The sequence below is a fragment of the Engystomops pustulosus genome, chromosome 10 (assembly GCF_040894005.1).
Source record: "Engystomops pustulosus chromosome 10, aEngPut4.maternal, whole genome shotgun sequence".
Lineage (NCBI taxonomy): Eukaryota > Metazoa > Chordata > Amphibia > Anura > Leptodactylidae > Engystomops > Engystomops pustulosus.
The window spans coordinates 101148280-101173220 of NC_092420.1; the positions used below are offsets into that span (position 1 = coordinate 101148280).

Consider the following 24941-nt stretch of genomic DNA (forward strand, 5'->3'; position numbering starts at 1 on the left):
CCACATCCTGCGCTTCCCTGCACACAGCTAGAACACTGGGAGATTAAATTATGTTGATTATGTTGTATCCTGAGAGTACACAGATTATAGTGCTCAATACTGTTATGCATCAAACAAAATGGGGCAGATTTACTTACCCGGTCCATTCGCCATCCAGCGCGTTCTCTGCGTTGGATTCAGGTCCGGACGGGATTCATTAAGGTAGTTCCTCCGACGTCCACCAGGTGGCACTGCTGCGCTGAAGTCCGCTGAAATGCACTCAAGTACACTGGCCTATTCCTGGTGAAGGTAAGTGCAAGCTCTGCGACACTTTTTGTTTTTTAAATGCGGCGGTTTTTCTGAATCCGTTGGGTTTTCGTTTAGCCACGCCCCCCGATTTCCGTCGCGTGCATGCCAGCGCCGATGCGCCACAATCCGATCGTGTGCGCCAAAATCCCGGGGCAATACAGGGAAAATCGGCGCAAATCGGAAATATTCGGGTAACATGTCGGGAAAACGTGAATCGGGCCCTTAGTAAATGACCCCCATTGTTCTAGATTTTAGATTCCAGTGTCCACCATTTAATACCAAATGTTTCCTGTAGTGGTCGCAATAATAAAGATAGTACAGTGACCTGGTGCTCCCATTCAGACATATGGAGCTCCTCGTCGTCAATCCATTGGAATAGAAGAATGTGATGAATTGTACAAGTTCTCTATAAGTGAAGATGTCCGCCATTTCTTGATCTATGTTAGGTCACTCGTCTCCTCTTGAAATTCGGGGCAGATGTTAACATGAGCGGAGAGGTTGGGGACAGACCCCTGCACCTCGCCTCTGCCAAGGGATATCTTACAATTGCAAAATTACTGATGGAAGAAGGCACCAAGGCTGACGGTAAATCATTTGTTTAGTTTTTTTGGGGGGAAAAACAGATCCTCCCGAATATGTAAGGGTCCTGGGTAGTTCAGTGGTGCATGAGAGGTTAATTTGTAGAGATTGGCATCCAGTTTTTATAGAAACTTAAATGGGCTTTTGCCTATTCCATGAATGTTTCCATGAATGTACTTTTGTACTGTGTGCAGACTCTCCGTGCTTCTTTGTTTACATGCCTGAGCTCTGCTGAAATGTTATGACTGATCCTGCTCCCTCCCCCTCCCCTCTTCCTGTGTCTGTCAGTGAGGATGGACAGTGAGAAGAAAGAGACGCCATAAGGATGGCCTAGAGCAGTGAGAGGAAGCTGTGTATAAGGGGAGAACTGGGGGAGGCGGAAGCTGTCACAGATACATATACATGCAGAGACATGTCTGATGGAAGAGATTTATTGAAAAGTGGCCAATCCCTTTAATAATAATTTATTATTTCATAGTCAACGCCCAGGACAATGAGGATCATGTTCCGCTACATTTCTGCTCACGTTTTGGGCATCATGATGTTGTCCGATATCTTCTGCAAAACAACTCAGACGTGCAGCCCCATGTGGTGAATATATATGGGGACACGGCCCTACACCTGTAAGTACTCTGTATACAGGACCTAAGTTCTCCAAACACAGGCCTCTACCAACTGTAGAGGAAGAATCCACCCCTCTCCATACAGGACCACTCGTAAGCGCAGGACACACTTACCTAAGCAGACCCCTAACCAAACACTGTAGACTAATAATACTAGATAATAACTAGAAATACAGACCTATAGACTATACCACCTGTATACCGACCCCCAGACCATACCATCTAAATATATACAGCCCCCAGACCATACCATCTAAATATATACAGACCCCCAGACCATACCATCTAAATATATACAGACCACCAGCCCATATTTATATATAAATATATACAGCCCCCAGACCATACCATCTAATTATATACAGACCCCCAGACCATACCATCTAAATATATACAGCCCCCAGACCATACCATCTAAATATATACAGACCCCCAGACCATACCATCTAAATATATACAGCCCCCAGACCATACCATCTAAATATATACAGCCACCAAACCATACCATCTAAATATATACAGCCACCAAACCATACCATCTAAATATATACAGCCCCCAGACCATACCATCTAAATATATACAGACCCCAGACCATACCATCTAAATATATACAGACCCCCAGACCATACCATCTAAATATATACAGCCCCCAGACCATACCATCTAAATATATACAGCCACCAAACCATACCATCTAAATATATACAGCCCCCAGACCATACCATCTAAATATATACAGCCCCCAGATCATACCATCTAAATATATACAGCCCCCAGACCATACCATCTACATACATACAGCCCCCAGACCATACCATCTACATATATACAGCCCCAAGACCATACCATCTAAATATATACAGCCACCAAACCATACCATCTAAATATATACAGCCCCCAGATCATACCATCTAAATATATACAGCCCCCAGACCATAACATCTAAATATACAGACCTCAGACCATACCATCTAAATATATGCAGCCCCAGACCATACCATCTTTATATATATATACAGACCTCAGACCATGCCATCTAAATATATACAGCCCCCAGAGCATACCATCTAAATATATACAGACCCCCAGACCATACCATCTAAATATATACAGACCCCCAGACCATACCATCTAAATATATACAGACCTCAGACCATGCCATCTAAATATATACAGCCCCCAGAGCATACCATCTAAATATATACAGACCCCCAGACCATACCATCTAAATATATACAGCCCCCAGACCATACCATCTAAATATATACAGCCCCCAGACCATACCATCTAAATATATACAGCCCCCAGACCATACCATCTAAATATATACAGCCCCCAGACCATACCATCTAAATATATACAGCCCCAAGACCATACCATCTAAATATATACAGCCCCCAGACCATACCATCTATATATATACAGCCCCAGACCATACCATCTAAATTTATACAGCCCCCAGACCATACCATCTAAATATATACAGCCCCAGACCATACCATCTAAATTTATACAGCCCCCAGACCATACCATCTAAATATATACAGCCCCCAGACCATACCATCTAAATATATACAGACCCCCAGACCATACCATCTAAATATATACAGACCCCCAGACCATACCATCTAAATATATACAGCCCCCAGACCATACCATCTAAATATATACAGCCCCCAGAGCATACCATCTAAATATATACAGACCCCCCAGACCATACCATCTAAATATATACAGCCCCCAGACCATAACATCTAAATATATACAGACCCCCAGACCATACCATCTAAATATATACAGACCCCCAGACCATACCATCTAAATATATACAGACCCCCAGACCATACCATCTAAATATATACAGACCCCCAGACCATACCATCTAAATATATACAGCCCCCAGACCATAACATCTAAATATATACAGACCCCCAGACCATACCATCTAAATATATACAGACCCCCAGACCATAACATCTAAATATATACAGCCCCCAGACCATACCATCTAAATATATACAGACCCACGGACCATACCATCTAAATATATACAGACCCACGGACCATACCATCTAAATATATACAGCCCCCAGAGCATACCATCTAAATATATACAGACCCACGGACCATACCATCTAAATATATACAGCCCCCAGAGCATACCATCTAAATATATACAGACCCCAGACCATACCATCTAAATATATACAGACCCCCAGACCATAACATCTAAATATATACAGCCCCCAGACCATACCATCTAAATATATACAGACCCCCCAGACCATATCATCTAAATATATACAGACCCCCAGACCATAACATATAAATATATACAGCCCCCAGACCATACCATCTAAATATATACAGCCCCCAGACCATACCATCTAAATATATACAGCCCCCAGACCATACCATCTAAATATATACAGCCCCCAGACCATACCATCTAAATATATACAGACCCCCAGACCATACCATCTAAATATATACAGCCCCCAGACCATACCATCTAAATATAACAGCCACCAGACCATACCATCTAAATATATACAGCCCCCAGACCATACCATCTAAATATATACAGCCCCCAGATCATACCATCTAAATATATACAGCCCCCAGACCATACCATCTAAATTTATACAGACCCCAGACCATACCATCTAAATATATACAGACCCCCAGACCATACCATCTAAATTTATACAGCCCCCAGACCATACCATCTAAATATATACAGCCCCCAGACCATACCATCTAAATATATACAGGAGGACACCCTCACCACATTACTCCTTGTAGAACAGTAGAGTCCAGTAGCATGAGGACACCCTCGCCACATTACTAATCAGAGAGCACTAGAGTCCAGGAGCATGAGGACACCCTCACCACATTACTCCTCGGAGAGCAGTAGAGTCCAGGAGCATGAGGACACCCTCACCACATTACTCCTCGGAGAGCAGTAGAGTCCAGGAGCATGAGGACACCCTCACCACATTACTCCTCGGAGAGCAGTAGAGTCCAGGAGCATGAGGACACCCTCACCACATTACTCCTCGGAGAGCAGTAGAGTCCAGGAGCATGGGGACAGCCTCACCACATTACTCCTCGGAGAGCAGTAGAGTCCAGGAGCATGAGGACACCCTCACCACATTACTCCTCGGAGAGCAGTAGAGTCCAGGAGCATGAGGACACCCTCACCACATTACTCCTCGGAGAGCACTAGAGTCCAGGAGCATGAGGACACCCTCACCACATTACTCCTCGGAGAGCAGTAGAGTCCAGGAGCATGAGGACACCCTCACCACATTACTCCTTGTAGAACAGTAGAGTCCAGGAGCATGAGGACACCCTCACCACATTACTCCTTGTAGAACAGTAGAGTCCAGTAGCATGAGGACACCCTCGCCACATTACTAATCAGAGAGCACTAGAGTCCAGTAGCATGAGGACACCCTCACCACATTACTCCTCGGAGAGCAGTAGAGTCCAGTAGCATGAGGACACCCTCACCACATTACTCCTCGGAGAGCAGTAGAGTCCAGGAGCATGAGGACACCCTCACCACATTACTCCTCGGAGAGCAGTAGAGTCCAGGAGCATGAGGACACCCTCACCACATTACTCCTCGGAGAGCAGTAGAGTCCAGGAGCATGAGGACACCCTCACCACATTACTCCTCGGAGAGCAGTAGAGTCCAGGAGCATGGGGACAGCCTCACCACATTACTCCTCGGAGAGCAGTAGAGTCCAGGAGCATGAGGACACCCTCACCACATTACTCCTCGGAGAGCAGTAGAGTCCAGGAGCATGAGGACACCCTCACCACATTACTCCTCGGAGAGCAGTAGAGTCCAGGAGCATGAGGACACCCTCACCACATTACTCCTCGGAGAGCAGTAGAGTCCAGGAGCATGGGGACAGCCTCACCACATTACTCCTCGGAGAGCAGTAGAGTCCAGGAGCATGAGGACACCCTCACCACATTACTCCTCGGAGAGCAGTAGAGTCCAGGAGCATGAGGACACCCTCACCACATTACTCCTCGGAGAGCACTAGAGTCCAGGAGCATGAGGACACCCTCACCACATTACTCCTCGGAGAGCACTAGAGTCCAGGAGCATGAGGACACCCTCACCACATTACTCCTCGGAGAGCAGTAGAGTCCAGGAGCATGAGGACACCCTCACCACATTACTCCTTGTAGAACAGTAGAGTCCAGGAGCATGAGGACACCCTCACCACATTACTCCTTGTAGAACAGTAGAGTCCAGGAGCATGAGGACACCCTCACCACATTACTCCTTGTAGAACAGTAGAGTCCAGTAGCATGAGGACACCCTCGCCACATTACTAATCAGAGAGCACTAGAGTCCAGTAGCATGAGTCCAGGAGCATGAGGACACCCTCACCACATTACTCCTTGTAGAACAGTAGAGTCCAGGAGCATGAGGACACCCTCACCACATTACTCCTTGTAGAACAGTAGAGTCCAGTAGCATGAGGACACCCTCGCCACATTACTAATCAGAGAGCACTAGAGTCCAGTAGCATGAGGACACCCTCACCACATTACTCCTTGTAGAACAGTAGAGTCCAGTAGCATGAGGACACCCTCGCCACATTACTAATCAGAGAGCACTAGAGTCCAGTAGCATGAGGACACCCTCGCCACATTACTAATCAGAGAGCAGTAGAGTCCAGTAGCATGAGGACACTCTCACCACATTACTCCTCGGAGAGCAGTAGAGTCCAGGAGCATGAGGACACCCTCACCACATTACTCCTCGGAGAGCAGTAGAGTCCAGGAGCATGAGGACACCCTCACCACATTACTCCTCGGAGAGCAGTAGAGTCCAGGAGCATGGGAACAGCCCCACCACATTACTCCTCGGAGAGCAGTAGAGTCCAGGAGCATGAGGACAACCTCACCACATTACTCCTCGGAGAGCAGTAGAGTCCAGGAGCATGGGGACAGCCTCACCACATTACTCCTCGGAGAGCAGTAGAGTCCAGGAGCATGAGGACACCCTCACCACATTACTCCTCGGAGAGCAGTAGAGTCCAGGAGCATGAGGACACCCTCACCACATTACTCCTCGGAGAGCAGTAGAGTCCAGGAGCATGAGGACACCCTCACCACATTACTCCTCGGAGAGCAGTAGAGTCCAGGAGCATGAGGACACCCTCACCACATTACTCCTCGGAGAGCAGTAGAGTCCAGGAGCATGGGGACAGCCTCACCACATTACTCCTCGGAGAGCAGTAGAGTCCAGGAGCATGAGGACACCCTCACCACATTACTCCTCGGAGAGCAGTAGAGTCCAGGAGCATGAGGACACCCTCACCACATTACTCCTCGGAGAGCAGTAGAGTCCAGGAGCATGAGGACACCCTCACCACATTACTCCTCGGAGAGCAGTAGAGTCCAGGAGCATGGGGACAGCCTCACCACATTACTCCTCGGAGAGCAGTAGAGTCCAGGAGCATGAGGACACCCTCACCACATTACTCCTCGGAGAGCAGTAGAGTCCAGGAGCATGAGGACACCCTCACCACATTACTCCTCGGAGAGCACTAGAGTCCAGGAGCATGAGGACACCCTCACCACATTACTCCTCGGAGAGCAGTAGAGTCCAGGAGCATGAGGACACCCTCACCACATTACTCCTTGTAGAACAGTAGAGTCCAGGAGCATGAGGACACCCTCACCACTTTACTCCTCGGAGAGCAGTAGAGTCCAGGAGCATGAGGACACCCTCACCACATTACTCCTCGGAGAGCAGTAGAGTCCAGGAGCATGAGGACACCCTCACCACATTACTCCTCGGAGAGCAGTAGAGTCCAGGAGCATGAGGACACCCTCACCACATTACTCCTCGGAGAGCAGTAGAGTCCAGGAGCATGAGGACACCCTCACCACAGTACTCCTCGGAGAGCAGTAGAGTCCAGGAGCATGAGGACACCCTCACCACATTACTCCTTGTAGAACAGTAGAGTCCAGGAGCATGAGGACACCCTCACCACATTACTCCTTGTAGAACAGTAGAGTCCAGTAGCATGAGGACACCCTCGCCACATTACTCCTTGTAGAACAGTAGAGTCCAGGAGCATGAGGACACCCTCACCACATTACTCCTTGTAGAACAGTAGAGTCCAGTAGCATGAGGACACCCTCGCCACATTACTCCTCGGAGAGCACTAGAGTCCAGGAGCATGAGGACACCCTCACCACATTACTAATCAGAGAGCACTAGAGTCCAGTAGCATGAGGACACCCTCACCACATTACTAATCAGAGAGCAGTAGAGTCCAGGAGCATGAGGACATCCTAACCACATTACTCCTCGGAGAGCAGTAGAGTCCAGGAGCATGAGGACACCCTCACCACAGTACTCCTCGGAGAGCAGTAGAGTCCAGGAGCATGAGGACACCCTCACCACATTACTCCTTGTAGAACAGTAGAGTCCAGGAGCATGAGGACACCCTCACCACATTACTCCTTGTAGAACAGTAGAGTCCAGTAGCATGAGGACACCCTCGCCACATTACTCCTTGTAGAACAGTAGAGTCCAGTAGCATGAGGACACCCTCACCACATTACTCCTTGTAGAACAGTAGAGTCCAGGAGTATGAGGACACCCTCACCACATTACTCCTTGTAGAACAGTAGAGTCCAGTAGCATGAGGACACCCTCGCCACATTACTCCTCGGAGAGCACTAGAGTCCAGGAGCATGAGGACACCCTCGCCACATTACTCCTCGGAGAGCACTAGAGTCCAGGAGCATGAGGACACCCTCACCACATTACTCCTTGTAGAACAGTAGAGTCCAGTAGCATGAGGACACCCTTACCACATTACTCCTTGTAGAACAGTAGAGTCCAGGGGAATTTGACCAATTGCGATGTAGAAATTGCTCCTAGGAGGAGGTAGAGTCCAGTAGAAGGTGGTTCCTGGAATCTATCACTCTCCATGGACTGGACCTTCTCCGTCTTTTCCCCAGGGCTTGCTACAATGGAAAGTTTGAAGTAGTGAAGGAACTGATCCAGCTGTCAGGAACGGAGAGTTTGACGAAGGAGAATATTTTCAGCGAGACGGCTTTTCATAGGTAAATATTTGCACAATTTCTCTCTTATTGGAATTGATACCGTACATTATATATTATAATCATCCGTCTGAGTCATCTCTGTGACAGTCTCCTAGTAAATCATTGAGAGGGTTGTCTTCTGTACCAGTGCTCTCCATACACCCTGTGAGGAGATAGGACGTCATACAGGATAGTCTCCCCTCGCTCCATGGACCAGGAGGCGTCCAATCCATAACTCGGGTCATCCCTTTATTACATAGACAGATGGTCTTTGGTCACCATGAGGTCTGCTCTGAGTAGAGTCTGGTGCCTTCTTCATGGTCATCTGAGCTTCTTCTTCACATATTTCTGTTTTTCGCAGCGCTTGTACATACGGCAAAAACCTAGAACTTATTCAATTCCTTCTCGATCAAAATGTCTTGAACATCAATCATCAAGGAAGAGACGGACATACAGGTAAGAAGGTGTCAGCACTGACCAGAGGGAGGAGCCTAAGAGCTGCGCTGTATAGGTGAGCGCCCTCTGCTGGGGGATTTCATATAAATAAAAATTACTATACCTGTAAAATATGTCAACTGAGGGTAATTATAGTGTGTCATGGCTTTCATGGGACCCATAAGACTTAAAATAAGGCAGAAAGGAACATTGTAGCTGTAGAGCAAGTAATATAGCGCGATGTCACGGCCTATACATAATTACTTTTGTCTGGCACTTTGAAACATTGGCCAGAAACACCCCCGTTTTTGGCATGGATTGTACCAGTTCCACCTCTTTTTAGAGTCGAGACAGGTTGTATTTGCCCACATTGTCTCAGAAGTTCAGGGTGGGACTGTTGGCAGATATGGGACACGATGCCAAGGACACATGGACTACTGTGACCTTCATTGTTTGGGATGTAGGGAAAGGGACCAAAAGTAAATTTCCTACTCTTCTAAACAGCACAAGAGGATGACAAGGCTACCTGGTATCTATGTATCCGTGGTGACCAAACTCAGGGTTCAAAATGGCCGACAATGGGCAACTTCCTGTGTTCAGTTAACATTTCGAAGCGCAGGTCTGAAGAACAGAGTAATGTGAATCAGTGTGTAGATTGCGAACAGGGGAGCACATGCAAGTTGTTATGTGGAGCACAGAGGCTCCATCTAAGTGTTACATGTCCGGCACAGGGAACTTGATGCGATTGTGATCAGATGATGCGATTGATATTATGGGGGCCAAAAAGTAAATTGCCTTCAAGCACAAATGTGTGAGAAGACCAAGTAAAGAGATAATCATGGTATCTGTGCGTGAATGGTGTCTGTATACCCAACCTAACTCTCCAGAACATTCAAAATGGCCGACACCGGTCCCAACTTCCTGTTTCCACAAAACATTTGAAAGCGCAGCTCTGAAGGACATATTGATGCTCCATCTAGTGAATTACTAGATTAGAGTGATGGGAGCACATGTAAGTTTTATTATTTGGGCAGAAGGAAACTTAAGAGACGCCCATCTGGCACAGGGGAGTAGATGTGATTGTGATCAGATAATGCGATTGATAATATGGGGGCCCAAGAGTAAATTTCCTATGAGTACAGAGGTATGAGAATCCCAAGTAAAAAGATAATAGCTGTATCTGTGTATGAATGGGGACTGTGTAGCCAAACTCGGTCTCCAGAGCATCCAAAATGGCCGACCATAGTCCCAACTTCCTCAAAGCATTCGATAGCCCATCGAAAAAGTACTGTACATGTAAGTGTGATCGATAATGTTGGGGGCTCAAAAGTACTTTCCTTCTGGTATTTCCTTCAATCCCAGAAGTATGAGAAGACGAGGTAACGAGATAATGGCAGTGTGAATCATGACGGAGCATCCAAAATGGCCGACACCGGTCTCCACTTCCTGTTTCCACTAAACATGTGGAAGCGCAGCTCTGAAGGACATATTACAGCTCCATCCAGTGATTTAGTGTGTGGATTATATAACAGAACCTCATGTAGGTTTTATGATCTGGGTGCGGGGGGCTCTTTCAGGGTTCCCCATGGGGCACCGGGCAGCAATGAATTTAGATTAAGAAGCGTTAATGTCTGTGAGTGATCTACGTCTCTGTCCTTTGCACACTCCCAGCGCTTACGGTTATTCTTCGCTCTCTCTCTCCGCTATTGGCTTTTGTTTGGCGGTGATCCGTCTTCGGGGCTGGCAGGATAAGCACCAGCTTGTTGGTTGTAATAAAATAAAATCATCTTGTCCTTTCAGCCCTCAGTAATTTTCGGCATAACGTATTTCCCCAGGAAGAATATCACTCCCGGCTTTATGATTATTGGCTGTTCTTGTATTATGTGTGTGTAACGCGGCCACTTCCTGTCCCGATCCTGCAGGATTACACTGCGCCTGTTACCACGGACACATCCGCCTGGTGCAGTTCTTGCTGGATAACGGAGCGGACATGAACCTCGTCGCCAGCGATCCCAGTAAATCCAGCGGGGAGAAGGATGAGCAGACGTGTCTGATGTGGGCGTACGAGAAGGGTATGGCGGTTACATCCCAGTACTGATGTGCGGTAGTATTGTATATGGTCATGTGACCGGACCGCTAACATCCTGGTATTCTTACCCATAGGCCACTGCTTCTTTTTTTTTCCAGCCCAATTAGACATTGGTATTTTACACATAAACAGGATTACGGTCGGTCGTCCTACACGTCCCCCATTCTACAAAAAGTATCTCTCCTCCAGCCCAGCCCTTTAAAAATCCCTTGGAATGTGACTAGGATCTGAGCTGAAGCCAGTGAAGCATTCCCACTACAGATACTCACCCCCTCCTCTTTATCTCCATCCCCGCACGGTCCTCTGCTAGTTCTGACATCCCGGGATGACCTAGAAAAGAAACTTATACTTAGCAGCACGGAGTGCCGGGACAGGCTGGGGGAGAGGGCGTCAAATGGGGGCGGGATTTGAATAATTAGCAGCCCGGAGCGCCGGACATCTTGTCCCTGCATTCCGTGCTGCTAATTATAAGTTTCTTTTACTTTATTTTTTACACAGGTTGATTTCCTTTTTCGATGGATTTAGTGGAAGGTACCTGACCGATAAGTCAATGTCTAACACTTTAATCAGGCCTTGGAGCATGACTGCAGTATGAAATGCTGTATGCAAATCAGTTCACAAATTGTCTCTAGTGCCACCTAGTGGAAGGTAGCTGCTGCCCAATCAATCAACGCCCGACCCTTTAAACAGGCCTGGAAACATGAGTAGGATATAAGCTGAACCAGAACCTCACCGGACGTTTTCCCCGCAGGTCATGATGGTATCGTCACCCTGCTGAAGCATTACAAGCGGCCGCAGGAGGAGTCTCCCTGTAACGAGTACTCGCAGCCCGGAGGAGGTAAAGCCCACGTGTTCTGTGCCGGTCCATGCCGGAGGCTACCGGATAAGGGGAGGAGTAAATGGCACCATTAGGGGGTATTAAAGTGTTACTAAAGAAATGTCTTCATTTACTAATAACTTTTTACATCTTCAGTTGACGTTGCTGAATGAAGGCTTGGTTTTTGTGGTGTGAATTGTATTTTTAATTTCCATTTCATTTAACCCCTTTAGCCTGTTTCTTCATACATAGTGTTGATATTTGCTGGTAACATCACCGTATGTCTGTGTCTTAGATGGCTCCTACGTGTCCGTCCCATCTCCTCTGGGGAAGATTAAAAGCATGACGAAAGGTACGGTATCTTAAAGGAGCTCCGATAATATGGAGGATGTATGTTCATAGATTGTAATACGCAGACTCTCCATAAGGGGGAGCACAAACATTTACTACAGACACTACCCACGATGAGACAGACATAGTTATATTGTGGACAGTATGACGTCCCTGACTGTATACTTATGCTGTTTTAGATTTTTAGAAGGATTTAGAAAGAAGGTAAATCACTGTCCCCCCAGCAGGCAAAGCAGGTGTCTCTAAATGCCCATGTAAAGCTGAGGCATCATGGATTTGATAGCAAATATATCAGAGAAACTGAGAAATCTTATGGTGTATTGTAGATGGTGTCTAATGAGAGCAGACAGGAGGCTGCACTGCAGAGAGATGAGTGTGGTTTACACACTGTCCCCCAGCAGGCAAATACAGAAGTTTCTAACTGCCCACTGGAAGCCGTGCTGAGGCATCATGGGACTAATAACAGATTTCAGAGAAATAGAGAAATCTGATGGTGTAAATGGTGTCTAATGACAGGAGGCTGTGCTGCAGAGAAATGTGTGTGGCTCACACTCTTTCCCTCCAGCAGGCAAATAGAGCTGTCTATAGCTGCCTAATGGAAGCTCTGCTGAGGCATCATGGGATTGATAATAGATATCAGGCAAATGGAGAAATCTAATGATGAAAGTAAGTGTCTAATGACAGGAGGCTGCGCTGCAGAGAGATGTGTGTTTTATGTATATTGTCATCAGGTAAGGGGTGCAGGAAGGGACAAAAAACTTTAAGACATTGTCCACTTGAGAATGTGGTGTTCTTTTTACCAAATGAACAGGGTGACAGTTCCAGCATGTGCTCTGCTGCCTCTATGGTACTGCCAGAGATACTGTACCTGTCCTATAGAGCCGCAGTGCACACCTGTGACCTGCGTGACATGTGACCCATGACCTGTGACCTGCTGCCCCATCCAGACTGGACCCCTTTTCTTGTGATGGATGTGGGTTCTAGTAGGTAGGAAATAACATTAAATATTGAGCCAAACTTAGGAATTTTTACAGCTCAATTTAACAATGTCATCACAGTGAGCTCCCCCTAGTGGTGGCTCTAGGCAGTAGGATTTTATTCCACTCTACATGATACAATGTATTGTCTTTCTGTATCACATAAAGATATTTACAAATATTTACAAATCCACAGAACATTCTGTACCTTAAAAGCAACAAAGTGTAAAATAGTTGGAGTAACCCTTTAGATCCTGGAATGTATAAGCTCCGGCTTTGTAGCTTTCTGTATGAGAAGAGAAATGGTTAATGTTTTTGCAGCTCCTTGCGCCCGGCGTTCAGGTGAAGGAACGTTCCTCAGGATTAATCTTCCCAGAACGACTTTCCATCGACAAATGCTTTCAATCCTCTGCGGCATAAATATTATATCAGCCCGATCCAAACAGATTGTCATTAAATGTTCTCCCGCAACAGCAACAGATGCACTTAAAAAATAAATCGCCCAACAACACGGTGATAGATAGAACCTGGGCAAGGATCCAGTCTGGAAGGAGCGCGGATGACCAGGCTTAAAGGGAAAGATGCTGCATAAATGAGCTTCTGAGGGAGTCAGGCACCCCCCCCCCCCCCGCGGGGTCACATAGGAGGGGGGTATCATACAGTATTTGCATCAGAAAGACATTTACCATCCAAGATCCTTCACTAGATACATGTATAAGAAAGCAGAACTAATAGTTATTGTAAAAACAGCGCCACCCCTGTCCTCAGGTTGTGTCTGGTATTGCAGCTCGACCCCAAAAGCTGGAAAATCTAAATTCTTAACTTTCTGTCTCTCATCATTCATGTTTTTTATCCTAATCCCATACAATCACTTTTAGGGTATGTTCTTAAGGCAATTTTACACGATTGTTTACATTTTTATAATTTGACATTACTTTTACAATAAATATTAGTTTGCTAAATGCTCTCACAATGCTTACAAAATGCTAAAGTTTTGTTAGAGAGGGTCCATCAGTCTTTCATAATCTGTAGAGGAACGTGGTATGAAGGGTTCCCTCTCCCTGCAGCGCCCCCAGAGGTGAAATAAGGTATTACACAGTTACTGGAATGCATGGGGATTGTATTCAGGTGCTCAGTCCTCCACAGTACTTATAGTCAGGGACTGATTTACCAGGGACCAGGAACCGCACAATCAGCGCTGTGTCAGGCCATTCACAGTGAAGCTTTACATTAAGGACATGGCTGAGCAGTTGTGTAGTAGTGCTGGTTAGCCATGGCCGGTGTAGCAGTGCTGAATTAGTGCTATGCTGCTAATAGTAAATCAGATGACACTGGAGGTAATAGAGCAGCTGTTGTGGAGCAGTATAGATGCAGCAGTAAAGCAAGGCTGTTCACATGCTGTAGTCAGTAGATATGGAACTATGTGTTCTAGCAGAGCTGGGTCACTGCTACACAGTAAAGGAACCAATGGTGGAGCAGAGTTGCACCAGCAATGTAACAGGTTGGAATTTGTGGTGTAGCAGTGTTGAAGAAGTTGTGTAGCAGTTTTGATACAGAGTAACACTAGTGATGTAACAGAGTTTATTAAGCTGTATAGCACAGTTGATCCAACATTGCAGCAGTACTTGTATAGCAGAGTTACACTTGTGATGTAGCAGAGTTGGATAAATTGTATAGAAGAGTTGAACCAGTGTTGTAAAAATGCTGAGGCTACTGTCGTATAGCAGAGTTGGATAAGTTGTATAGTACAGTAGATACAGCGTTGTAGCAGAGCTGAGGCTGTTGTATAGGAGAAAAAAGGGCTAATGAAGTAACAAAGTTGGATATGTGGCATATCACAGTTGAACTAGTGTTGAAGCAGAACTGAAGCTACTGTTGTATAGCAGGGTTGTATATGTTGCATCATGGAGTTGATGGAGTGTTGTAGCAGAGCTGAGGCCACTGTTACATAGCAGGGTTGGATAAGTTGTATCATGGAGTTGATGGAGTGTTGTAGCAGAGCTGAGGTAACAGATCATCTATATATCACAGTTGAGCCATTGTGGAAGCAGAGGTAAGGCTACTGTTGTATAGCAGAGTTGGATAGGTTGTAAAGTACAGTTGATGCAGTGTTGTAGCAGAGCCGAGGCTGCAGTTGTATAGCAGAGTTGGATAGGTTGTATAGTACAGTTGATGCAGTGTTGTAGCAGAGCCGAGGCTGCAGTTGTATAGCAGAGTTGGATTGGTTTATAGTGCAGATGCAGTGGTGTAGCAGAGCTGAGGCTACTGTTGTATAGCAGAGTTGGACAGGTTGTATAGTGCAGATGCAGTGGTGTAGCAGAGCTGAGGCTGCTGTTGTTTAGCAGGGTTGGATAAGTTGTATAGTGCAGATGTGGTGGTGTAGCAGAGCCGAGGCTGCAGTTGTATAGCAGAGTTGGATAGGTTGTATAGTACAGTTGATGCAGTGTTGTAGCAGAGCCGAGGCTGCAGTTGTATAGCAGAGTTGGATAGGTTGTATAGTGCATATGCAGTGGTGTAGCAGAGCCGAGGCTGCAGTTGTATAGCAGAGTTGGATTGGTTGTATAGTGCAGATGCAGTGGTGTAGCAGAGCCGAGGCTGCAGTTGTATAGCAGAGTTGGATTGGTTGTATAGTGCAGATGCAGTGGTGTAGCAGAGCTGAGGCTACTGTTGTATAGCAGAGTTGGACAGGTTGTATAGTGCAGATGCAGTGGTGTAGCAGAGCTGAGGCTGTTTAGCAGGGTTGCACTGGTGATGTAGCCGGTTTGGATAAGTTGTATCGCACAGTCGGTGTGGTGTTGTAGCAGAGCCGAGCAGCAGCTGTATAGCAGAGTAAGACTAATGAAGTAGCAGAGTTAAGTTGCAGGACATAACTTGTATATTTAGGCAGCGACCAGGTGGGGGGTGAGACTGGAGTCAAGCCCGGATCTGGGTAGGTGAGTAACATCTATGTTAGGCATATTTGAAAATCGCTTCTATCTCTGTTCCCTATGACAACCCTTCCTGTCAATTTTGTCCTGCGACAACAAAGAGCACAGAAGACAGAGCACAGAAGTGTTGTCATGGGGCCCTTAATAAAATATTCTCCCCATATTATCTACTGATGTGAACTGTACCCAATCTATGTGGGGGCGCCCCCTGCTGTTAACCCTGCCCTGCCTGGCTCTTGCCCCTTTCTTCTGCACCCGGTCCCCTCCACCAGATAATCTCGTCATTTTCATGCACGGACGTTTGGCGATAATATGTTATTATTTTCCGTGTGTTATTTTTTCCGCAGAGAAAGCCGATGTCCTCCTCCTGCGCGCCGGCCTGCCCTCGCACTTTCACCTTCAGATGTCAGAAATTGAATTTCACGAAATAATTGGATCAGGTGTGAGATGCGGCGCCGGCCGCTGCCTCCGAACCTTCCCTTTAATTACTTAGTGGCGGCTCTTACCCGGCTCTCTGATATTTCGTAGGGTCATTCGGGAAAGTCTACAAGGGGAGATGCAGAAATAAGATTGTCGCCATTAAAAGGTAAAGTCACATCCCACTTTATGGCTAATGAAGGAAACGGAGGGGAAAATTATATTTCTTCATTATTGGAGATTTTTTTTAAATCTAAAATACAGTTTTTATGGATGATTATTGCAGTATAGGAGTCGTCTCGCTGCAGGAGGCTCAGACACCTATCAGTGTCATTGTGGGAAGAGTCTGGTGAAAATGCCTTTAACACAGCGCCACCCCTGGGTTTTGTCCGGTATTGCAGCTCATTCACTTAAATGAAATTGAGCTGCAATACCAAACACAACCTGTGCACAGATGTGGCGCTGTTTTTGGATCCTAGACAACACCTTTAATGAACACTAATGGCTGTGGCTGGTATCAATGCTGAGTCTTAAAGGGGCATTTCTGGGCCGAGGGGTCCCATTTTTGACACTAATGATCAATTTTTAAGATATATCATCAGACTAGAGGGGGTCGGATAGAGACTGAGCTGTAGTACCCTGACATGACCACTATACAGTAGATGGAGCCATCTCCTTACTCTGCAGAACAGCTGATTGGGCTTGGATCTGGTTGTTGGACCTTCCCCTTTAAGTAGTGCAGGGGGCTATGTTGCAATACCATAACCAGCCTGTAGACAGCGGTGGCGCTGTTTATTGTTCTTCAAATCATGGACAACTCCTCTAAAATATTAGCCATAAGCCACCATAAGTAGTTTTGTATTTGTATCCTCTTCTTTGGTTGTAAAAATGAGTTCCACCTCTAGCCCTGCCCCCTTGACACTTTTGGGTGTGGTTCGCCTTTTGCCCCACCCCTTTGTACAATAGCAAATGCTGAGGTTATCTCCACATTTTTGGTCTATTTTGCGCCTGTAGCCAAATCCCTGAGCAGAATTAAGGGTCCTCATCTCTTTCTGCCGGACTGTAGCGCCCCCATGCACTGGTGGCCATTCCTGGTACTGCAGCTCTTCCTAAAATGATCTATTATAGGATCCACCTGACCTCCATCTTCTTACCCTGTATTACACAGATACAGAGCCAACACCTACTGCTCCAAGTCAGACGTGGACATGTTCTGCCGGGAGGTCTCCATCCTGTGTCGTCTCAATCACCCCTGCGTCATTCAGTTTGTCGGCGCTTGTCTGGACGACCCCAGTCAATTCGCTATTGTGACTCAATACATCTCCGGAGGGTCTTTATTTTCTCTTCTACATGAGCAAAAAAGGTAAAAGATCATAAAGAAAGACTGGGGAGAGATCTGGCAGATAAACTTCCAGCTCAGAGAGGGATCAGATCACATCTCCCCATACAAGTCTATGGAGATGATGAAGCAGAATATGATGGAGCTATAGAAATAGGATTATTATTGAGAGGTGAACACCGAGTAGGAGGAGGTCCTGCTATCGTGAGACCGGGACACACACAATGAAAGAAGCTGCTGCAGCAGCAGTAAGTTTGCTATCTCGCCCGAGAGCTTTATTAGTTATTTTTATTATATTTGTCATTTTTTTCCTGTAGTTTTTCACATCTTCATAGGAACATTTTATATTTTGCAGACGAGGAGACCTGATCCCTCTGTATTTGAGTGCTCCTGTAGCCTGCGGCTATTAGGCTCTGGCAGTGGTGGTACTTAGATGGTAACATTGGGTCAATGGTTACCCGTCTCCGTCACAAGGCATCGGCACCCGGCTATTGCATTCTGGGAAGGCAGTTAGGGGGCACAGACACTATTGTCACTATTGACAGGTTAGAAGATGACGCTCGGTGCACTGAGCACTCGTGGTGCCATGTTCTGGTCTGTGTATAATAGAGACGGGGGGGCACATACTTTATAGCTGCTCTCTTACCCTCTATACGGTATATTGTGGTTATGCTGTATGGGGGAGACTGATCTTCGATGACTTGTTACTTTATTCTTTCTGCAGGAATCTTGACTTACAATCTAAGTTGATAATCGCTGTGGATGTAGCCAAAGGCATGGAGTATCTCCACAACCTGACCTACCCCATCATCCACCGGGACCTGAACAGGTAGACGCCGGCTCCTCCATTACTCTCTATAAACCGCGATAAAACTGCGCCATAAATAAGTCACCAGACGCTGCACCTGCCGTATCCTCACACCCCTCACCTGCCGTATCCTCACAGCCCTCACCTGCCGTATCCTCACAGCCCTCACCTGCCGTATCCTCACAGCCCTCACCTGCCGTATCCTCACACTCCTCATCTGCCGTATCCTCACAGCCCTCACCTGCCGTATCCTCACAGCCCTCACCTGCCGTATCCTCACCCCCTCACCTGCCGTATCCTCACCCCCTCACCTGCCGTATCCTCACCCCCTCACCTGCCGTATCCTCACACCCCTCACCTGCCGTATCCTCACACCCCTCACCTGCCGTATCCTCACACCCCTCACCTGCCGTATCCTCACACCCCTCACCTGCCGTATCCTCACACCCCTCACCTGCCGTATCCTCACACCCCTCACCTGCCGTATCCTCACACCCCTCACCTGCCGTATCCTCACACCCCTCACCTGCCGTATCCTCACACCCCTCACCTGCCGTATCCTCACACCCCTCACCTGCCGTATCCTCACACCCCTCACCTGCCGTATCCTCACACCCCTCACCTGCCGTATCCTCACACCCCTCACCTGCCGTATCCTCACACCCCTCACCTGCCGTATCCTCACACCCCTCACCTGCCGTATCCTCACACCCCTCACCTGCCGTATCCTCACACCCCTCACCTGCCGTATCCTCACACCCCTCACCTGCCGTATCCTCACACCCCTCACCTGCCGTATCCTCACACCCCTCACCTGCCGTATCCTCACACCCCTCACCTGCCGTATCCTCACACCCCTCACCTGCCGTATCCTCACACCCCTCACCTGCCGTATCCTCACACCCCTCACCTGCCGTATCCTCACACCCCTCACCTGCCGTATCCTCACACCCCTCACCTGCCGTATCCTCACACCCCTCACCTGCCGTATCCTCACACCCCTCACCTGCCGTATCCTCACACCCCTCACCTGCCGTATCCTCACACCCCTCACCTGCCGTATCCTCACACCCCTCACCTGCCGTATCCTCACACCCCTCACCTGCCGTATCCTCACACCCCTCACCTGCCGTATCCTCACACCCCTCACCTGCCGTATCCTCACACCCCTCACCTGCCGTATCCTCACACCCCTCACCTGCCGTATCCTCACACCCCTCACCTGCCGTATCCTCACACCCCTCACCTGCCGTATCCTCACACCCCTCACCTGCCGTATCCTCACACCCCTCACCTGCCGTATCCTCACACCCCTCACCTGCCGTATCCTCACACCCCTCACCTGCCGTATCCTCACACCCCTCACCTGCCGTATCCTCACACCCCTCACCTGCCGTATCCTCACACCCAGGGGCGTTGCTAGCTACACAAAAGATCCGGGGCACGGGCCCCAATGTATATCTACCAAATTCTCAGTAGTGTCCACCTACGTGCTCTACGCCCCACATGCACTTGGTCACAACTGTAGTACCAATAATATAAAATACCTACTTGTTTCATTAGTGACAGCAGGTGACGTGTTCTTGGATTGTAGTTTTCTGCGTTCTCCATCAAGCCCACCTTTATTTTCTCTATTGTGGTCCCTAAACATTGTCATCCTGCTGCTACCCCTAATACAGCTACCCCAAACACTGCAATAGGGTTACACGAGAACTACACAAATAATACTCTAAAATGCTCCCTATTCTACCTTGTACTGTAAAATGCCCTTTTGTGAAATGACAATAATGCCAACAACACCAATATTGCCCATCTTTCTGCCCCCAACACTGGAATATTCTCATGTATATGTGATATTTCTACAGGACCAGAGGAAGGCCATACACCTGTCTTTATAAAAGAGAGACCCCACTGTACATGTTGCAGATTTCATGCAGATTTTCCACATTAATTTTTTACGTTTTGTTTCACCTGATCTGATGTCATTTCAAGCAAGAATCTGCATCACATTCCACAGCATGGTGACGCAGATTTGTTGCAGATTTGTACTCTTCCGTAGAAAAACGCTTGCAAAAATTTGAGAGTATGCGCAAGAAAAGTAACATGATCATTATTTATTTTCCACACTGAGGAACAATTTCTTTGCGGAATTCTTAAGCATCATCTGCATGACTTTTTCCAAATCCCCTTAACTTTATTGATACTGTATTACACTGCATATTTTCTACACAAAAATCTGCATGTAAAATCTGCGACCTGTGCAAATAGCTTTAAAGGGGTATTCCCACGAATACTAATATATACAAAATAGCACATTCTCTGTTAATAACAAAAATACAGCATTTCACAAATAAAAGTCCAACCTATCAGTCCTGGTGTACACAATTTCAGTTGCCCCTGGTTTCTGACCCTCTGTCTTCTGACTTTCGGGTCGGCAGCCATTATGTCTGATGCTGTGGAGGTAAACTGTTCTCTGCAGCGGCCCGTACCCCCTGCATTCTAGGGGGAGCTCACACTGATACAGACTAACTTCCTGCCGGTATACAAGAGCAGCAGCGAGAGGAGAAATACAAGCTACGGGAAGATAAGTTCATTATACGGTGAGGGGGAGGCAGGAACATCATCTCGATAGTGTGAGAGCAGAGATGTAGCAAGAGCTGGAAAGTGTCATTGTGTGTTATATCCATCATCATGGATCTCATCATCTCTGATCTGTCTCGTCTCTCTTTTTCCATGTGTCAGATACTAGTAAATGTTAAGAAGTTAAATAAAAGTGTAGCTACCCTGATAATCTAAGTACATTGTCAGCACACAGCATCTCATAGCACAGAGGGATCATGAAGTGTCTGCTTAGAGAGTCCCCGCTCACACTCTGGAATCTTACACTGACCATCACTGAGTGATAGCAGCAATAACACTGAGTAACATTGTAAAGTAAGGGGTTAAAATGATCTTTTTTGTGTAAACATCACTAGGGGATTGAGATTTGTGAATTCTCTTTCATGGGCAAACCCTTTTAAGGTGCAACTATATCCCATGGCCATGACACAGCAGAGATGCGATGTGATGCAGCCAGACACATCAATTAATGGATTGTGCCGATAACCTATAACACCATTATCATTTAGTAACCGTTTCATGTCTTGTTAACATGAAAGTGTTACTAAATATTTTTGTTATGAATTATTGACACAATCCATTAATTGATCCAGCCCACTGCATCACATCGCATCTTCGCTGTGTCCTGGCCATGGGATATATTCGCACCCTTACAGTGTTTATGACATATCCTCCATCCCCTGAACACTGCTCACATCTCCTAATCACCCATCCTGACCCCGGCTCACGTCCCCTGACCCCGGCTCACGTCCCCTGACCCCGGCTCACGTCCCCTGAGCCCTGCTCACGTCCCCTGAGCCCTGCTCACGTCCCCTGAGCCCTGCTCACATCCCCTGAGCCCTGCTCACATCCCCTGAGCCCTGCTCACATCCCCTGAGCCCTGCTCACATCCCCTGACCCCTGGTCACATCCCCTGACCCCTGCTCACACCCTCTGACCCCTGCTGACATTCCCTGACCCTTGATCACATCCCCTGGCCCATGCTTGCATCCCCTGAGCTCTGCTCACGCCTCCTGCTCACATCTCCTGACTCCTGCTCACACCCTCTGACCCCTGCTCACCTCCCCTGGCCCATGATTACATCCCCTGGTCCATTATTACATCCCCTGGCCCATGATCACATCCCCTGACCCCTGCTCACATCCCCTGGCCCATGATCACATCCCCTGACCCCTGCTCACACCCTCAGACCCCTGCTGACATTCCCTAACCCTTGATCACATCCCCTGCTCACATTCCCTGGCCCACGATTACATCCCCTGGTCCATGCTTACATCCCCTGAGCTCTGCTCACACCTCCTGACCCCTGCTCACACCTCCTGACCCCTGCTCACACCTCCTGACCCCTGCTCACACCTCCTGACCCCTGCTCACACCTCCTGACCCCTGCTCACATCTCCTGACCCTGTTTACACCTCCTGCTCACATCCACTGAAACCTTGCTCACACTTCTGATCCCTGCAGATACCTCTTTTGATTCACCAGTCTAGGTGTCACTCATCTGCTGGCTTTCTCCTACTTCCTTCTTCTTAGCTCCGCCCACTACTCGCGCTCCCGGCATCTTCTCCTTCTGCAAGTGAGAGGCTGCTGTTCCCTCCTGTCAGACTCCGATGTGGGGGCGGGGCAGGCGGCGATTACTCCTCCCTCCTCACCACCAGCCACAACAGCATGATGCCCTGCCTGCTGAGTTCCTATCTCTGCAGGGACTTTGTAGCAGTGAATGGAGCTTACTGCTCTATGCTGCTCCGCAGTGGATGCAGGAAGAGGTGATATCGCTGATGCAGCGCAGGGAGATTCGGGGCACAGGCAAAAAGATCCGGGGCACGGGCCCCGGATCTTTTGACCTAGCGACGCCCCTGCTCACACCCCTCACCTGCCGTATCCTCACACCCCTCACCTGCCGTATCCTCACACCCCTCACCTGCCGTATCCTCACACCCCTCACCTGCCGTATCCTCACACCCCTCACCTGCCGTATCCTCACCCCCTCACCTGCCGTATCCTCACACCCCTCACCTGCCGTATCCTCACACCCCCTCACCTGCCGTATCCTCACACCCCTCACCTGCCGTATCCTCACCCCCTCACCTGCCCTCTCCGAGTCACTGCCATGGTGAATACTCGGAGCTTGGAGGAGGAGCTGAGTTGCAGTTCAATGCAGAGAGCTAAGAGCACAGCAGTGTGAGGACACTCCCCCTTTGTGAAGCTACAATCCTGAAACATAAATCAACATTTCGTGACAAGACGTCGGAGTTTTCAGCGACGGCAAATGTAATTTATTATGCCAGCGAGATGAAATGGCGCGCACCTCTGCGCTATAATTACGCGGCTCCATATTGCTTTGTGCAGGTTAATTACCTTGTACCGTCTAGAATTGGGTTTTCTCATATACACGATATAGGTAATTAATTATTTCTAAGCTGAAAGCTGGAGTGGCGGGGGTTAAACATCCCCTTAATTAAAAGTTAATGTCTAATTATGTCACTGTTCCGATTCCAATCTATGGCCGTGTATCGCACAATGCAAAGCGCATCCCGATGAGCTCGCTGTCTGGGGCGGAACATGTATAATGAATGCGCAAAAACTTCAAGACGTCACCTGTGTTCATGGTTTGCAGCTGAGGTTCTTAAAGGGAACCTGTCATCCGAATCTTGTCCGTTTACCTATACAATAAATCATATGCAAATGAAGTGAGAAGAGTCACTTTTGCCTTGAATGAGTCACTTTTAGAGCAGGGGGAGTATAATTTCAGACGCCCCTATCTTTGGTTCTATAGCACCTAGAACTGCAAATAAAATCACCTCCAAGGATATGTACAAATGAGCTAAGATGAGTCACTTTTAGAGGCTGAATATGGAGCTTCATTAGATGTGTATATCATTAGCTACATAGCACCTAGAACCATGTTTATGGTTTCATCTTAAAGAGGAGACGCTCATCTTTCAAAACATATCAGGACAGTGTTTCTCTGTGCTACGCAACCGGTGAACACATAACATTTTGGAGAAAGTAAAGTCTACCTATAAAAAAATCACCTCCAAGGTTAAGTACAAATGACCCAAGATGAGTCACTTTTAGAGGCTGCATAGGGAACTTCACTTCAGATGCCCATATCGCTGGCTATATAGTACCTAGAACCATGTTTATGGTGTAACTTTAGAGAGGAGAAGCTCATGGTGGCTCACTTAACCAATTGTGGCTCAGTTGTTAGCACTACAGCCTTGCAGCACGGTGGATCAGTGGTTAGCACTACAGCCTTGGAGCGCTGGGGTCCTGGGTTCAAGTCCATACCAGGTCAACATCAGCAAAGAGTTTGCATGTTCTCTCCGTTTTTTGTGGGTTTCCTCCGGGTCCTCCGGTTTCCTCCCACTCTCCAAAATATACTGGTAGGTTGGTTAGATTGTGAGCCCCATTGGGGACAGGGACTGATATGACTAACTCTGTGCAGCGCTGCGGTATCTGTGCGCGCTATATAAATAGAGGAATTATTATTATCTTTCAAAGCATATCAGGACAGTGTTTCTCTGTGCTACAGAACTGGAAATGCCGGCAGTTAAACATTGTCATGAATTCTGCAGG

The 24941-nt window shown here is 47.5% G+C and overlaps 1 protein-coding gene across 2 annotated transcripts in view; it reads left to right on the forward strand.

Moving 5' to 3' along the window:
• TNNI3K (TNNI3 interacting kinase) overlaps nucleotides 1–24941 on the forward strand; it is a 164798-nt gene that overhangs the window by 55140 nt on the left and 84717 nt on the right. For both annotated transcript variants that reach the window (XM_072128309.1, XM_072128310.1), the window contains 11 exons: nucleotides 735–873; nucleotides 1346–1490; nucleotides 8500–8604; nucleotides 8945–9039; nucleotides 10941–11090; nucleotides 11859–11945; nucleotides 12220–12276; nucleotides 16527–16619; nucleotides 16708–16765; nucleotides 17765–17959; nucleotides 18660–18764. In XM_072128309.1, coding sequence (XP_071984410.1) covers nucleotides 735–873; nucleotides 1346–1490; nucleotides 8500–8604; nucleotides 8945–9039; nucleotides 10941–11090; nucleotides 11859–11945; nucleotides 12220–12276; nucleotides 16527–16619; nucleotides 16708–16765; nucleotides 17765–17959; nucleotides 18660–18764 — 1229 coding nt within the window. The remainder of the gene's footprint in view (nucleotides 1–734; nucleotides 874–1345; nucleotides 1491–8499; nucleotides 8605–8944; nucleotides 9040–10940; nucleotides 11091–11858; nucleotides 11946–12219; nucleotides 12277–16526; nucleotides 16620–16707; nucleotides 16766–17764; nucleotides 17960–18659; nucleotides 18765–24941) is intronic.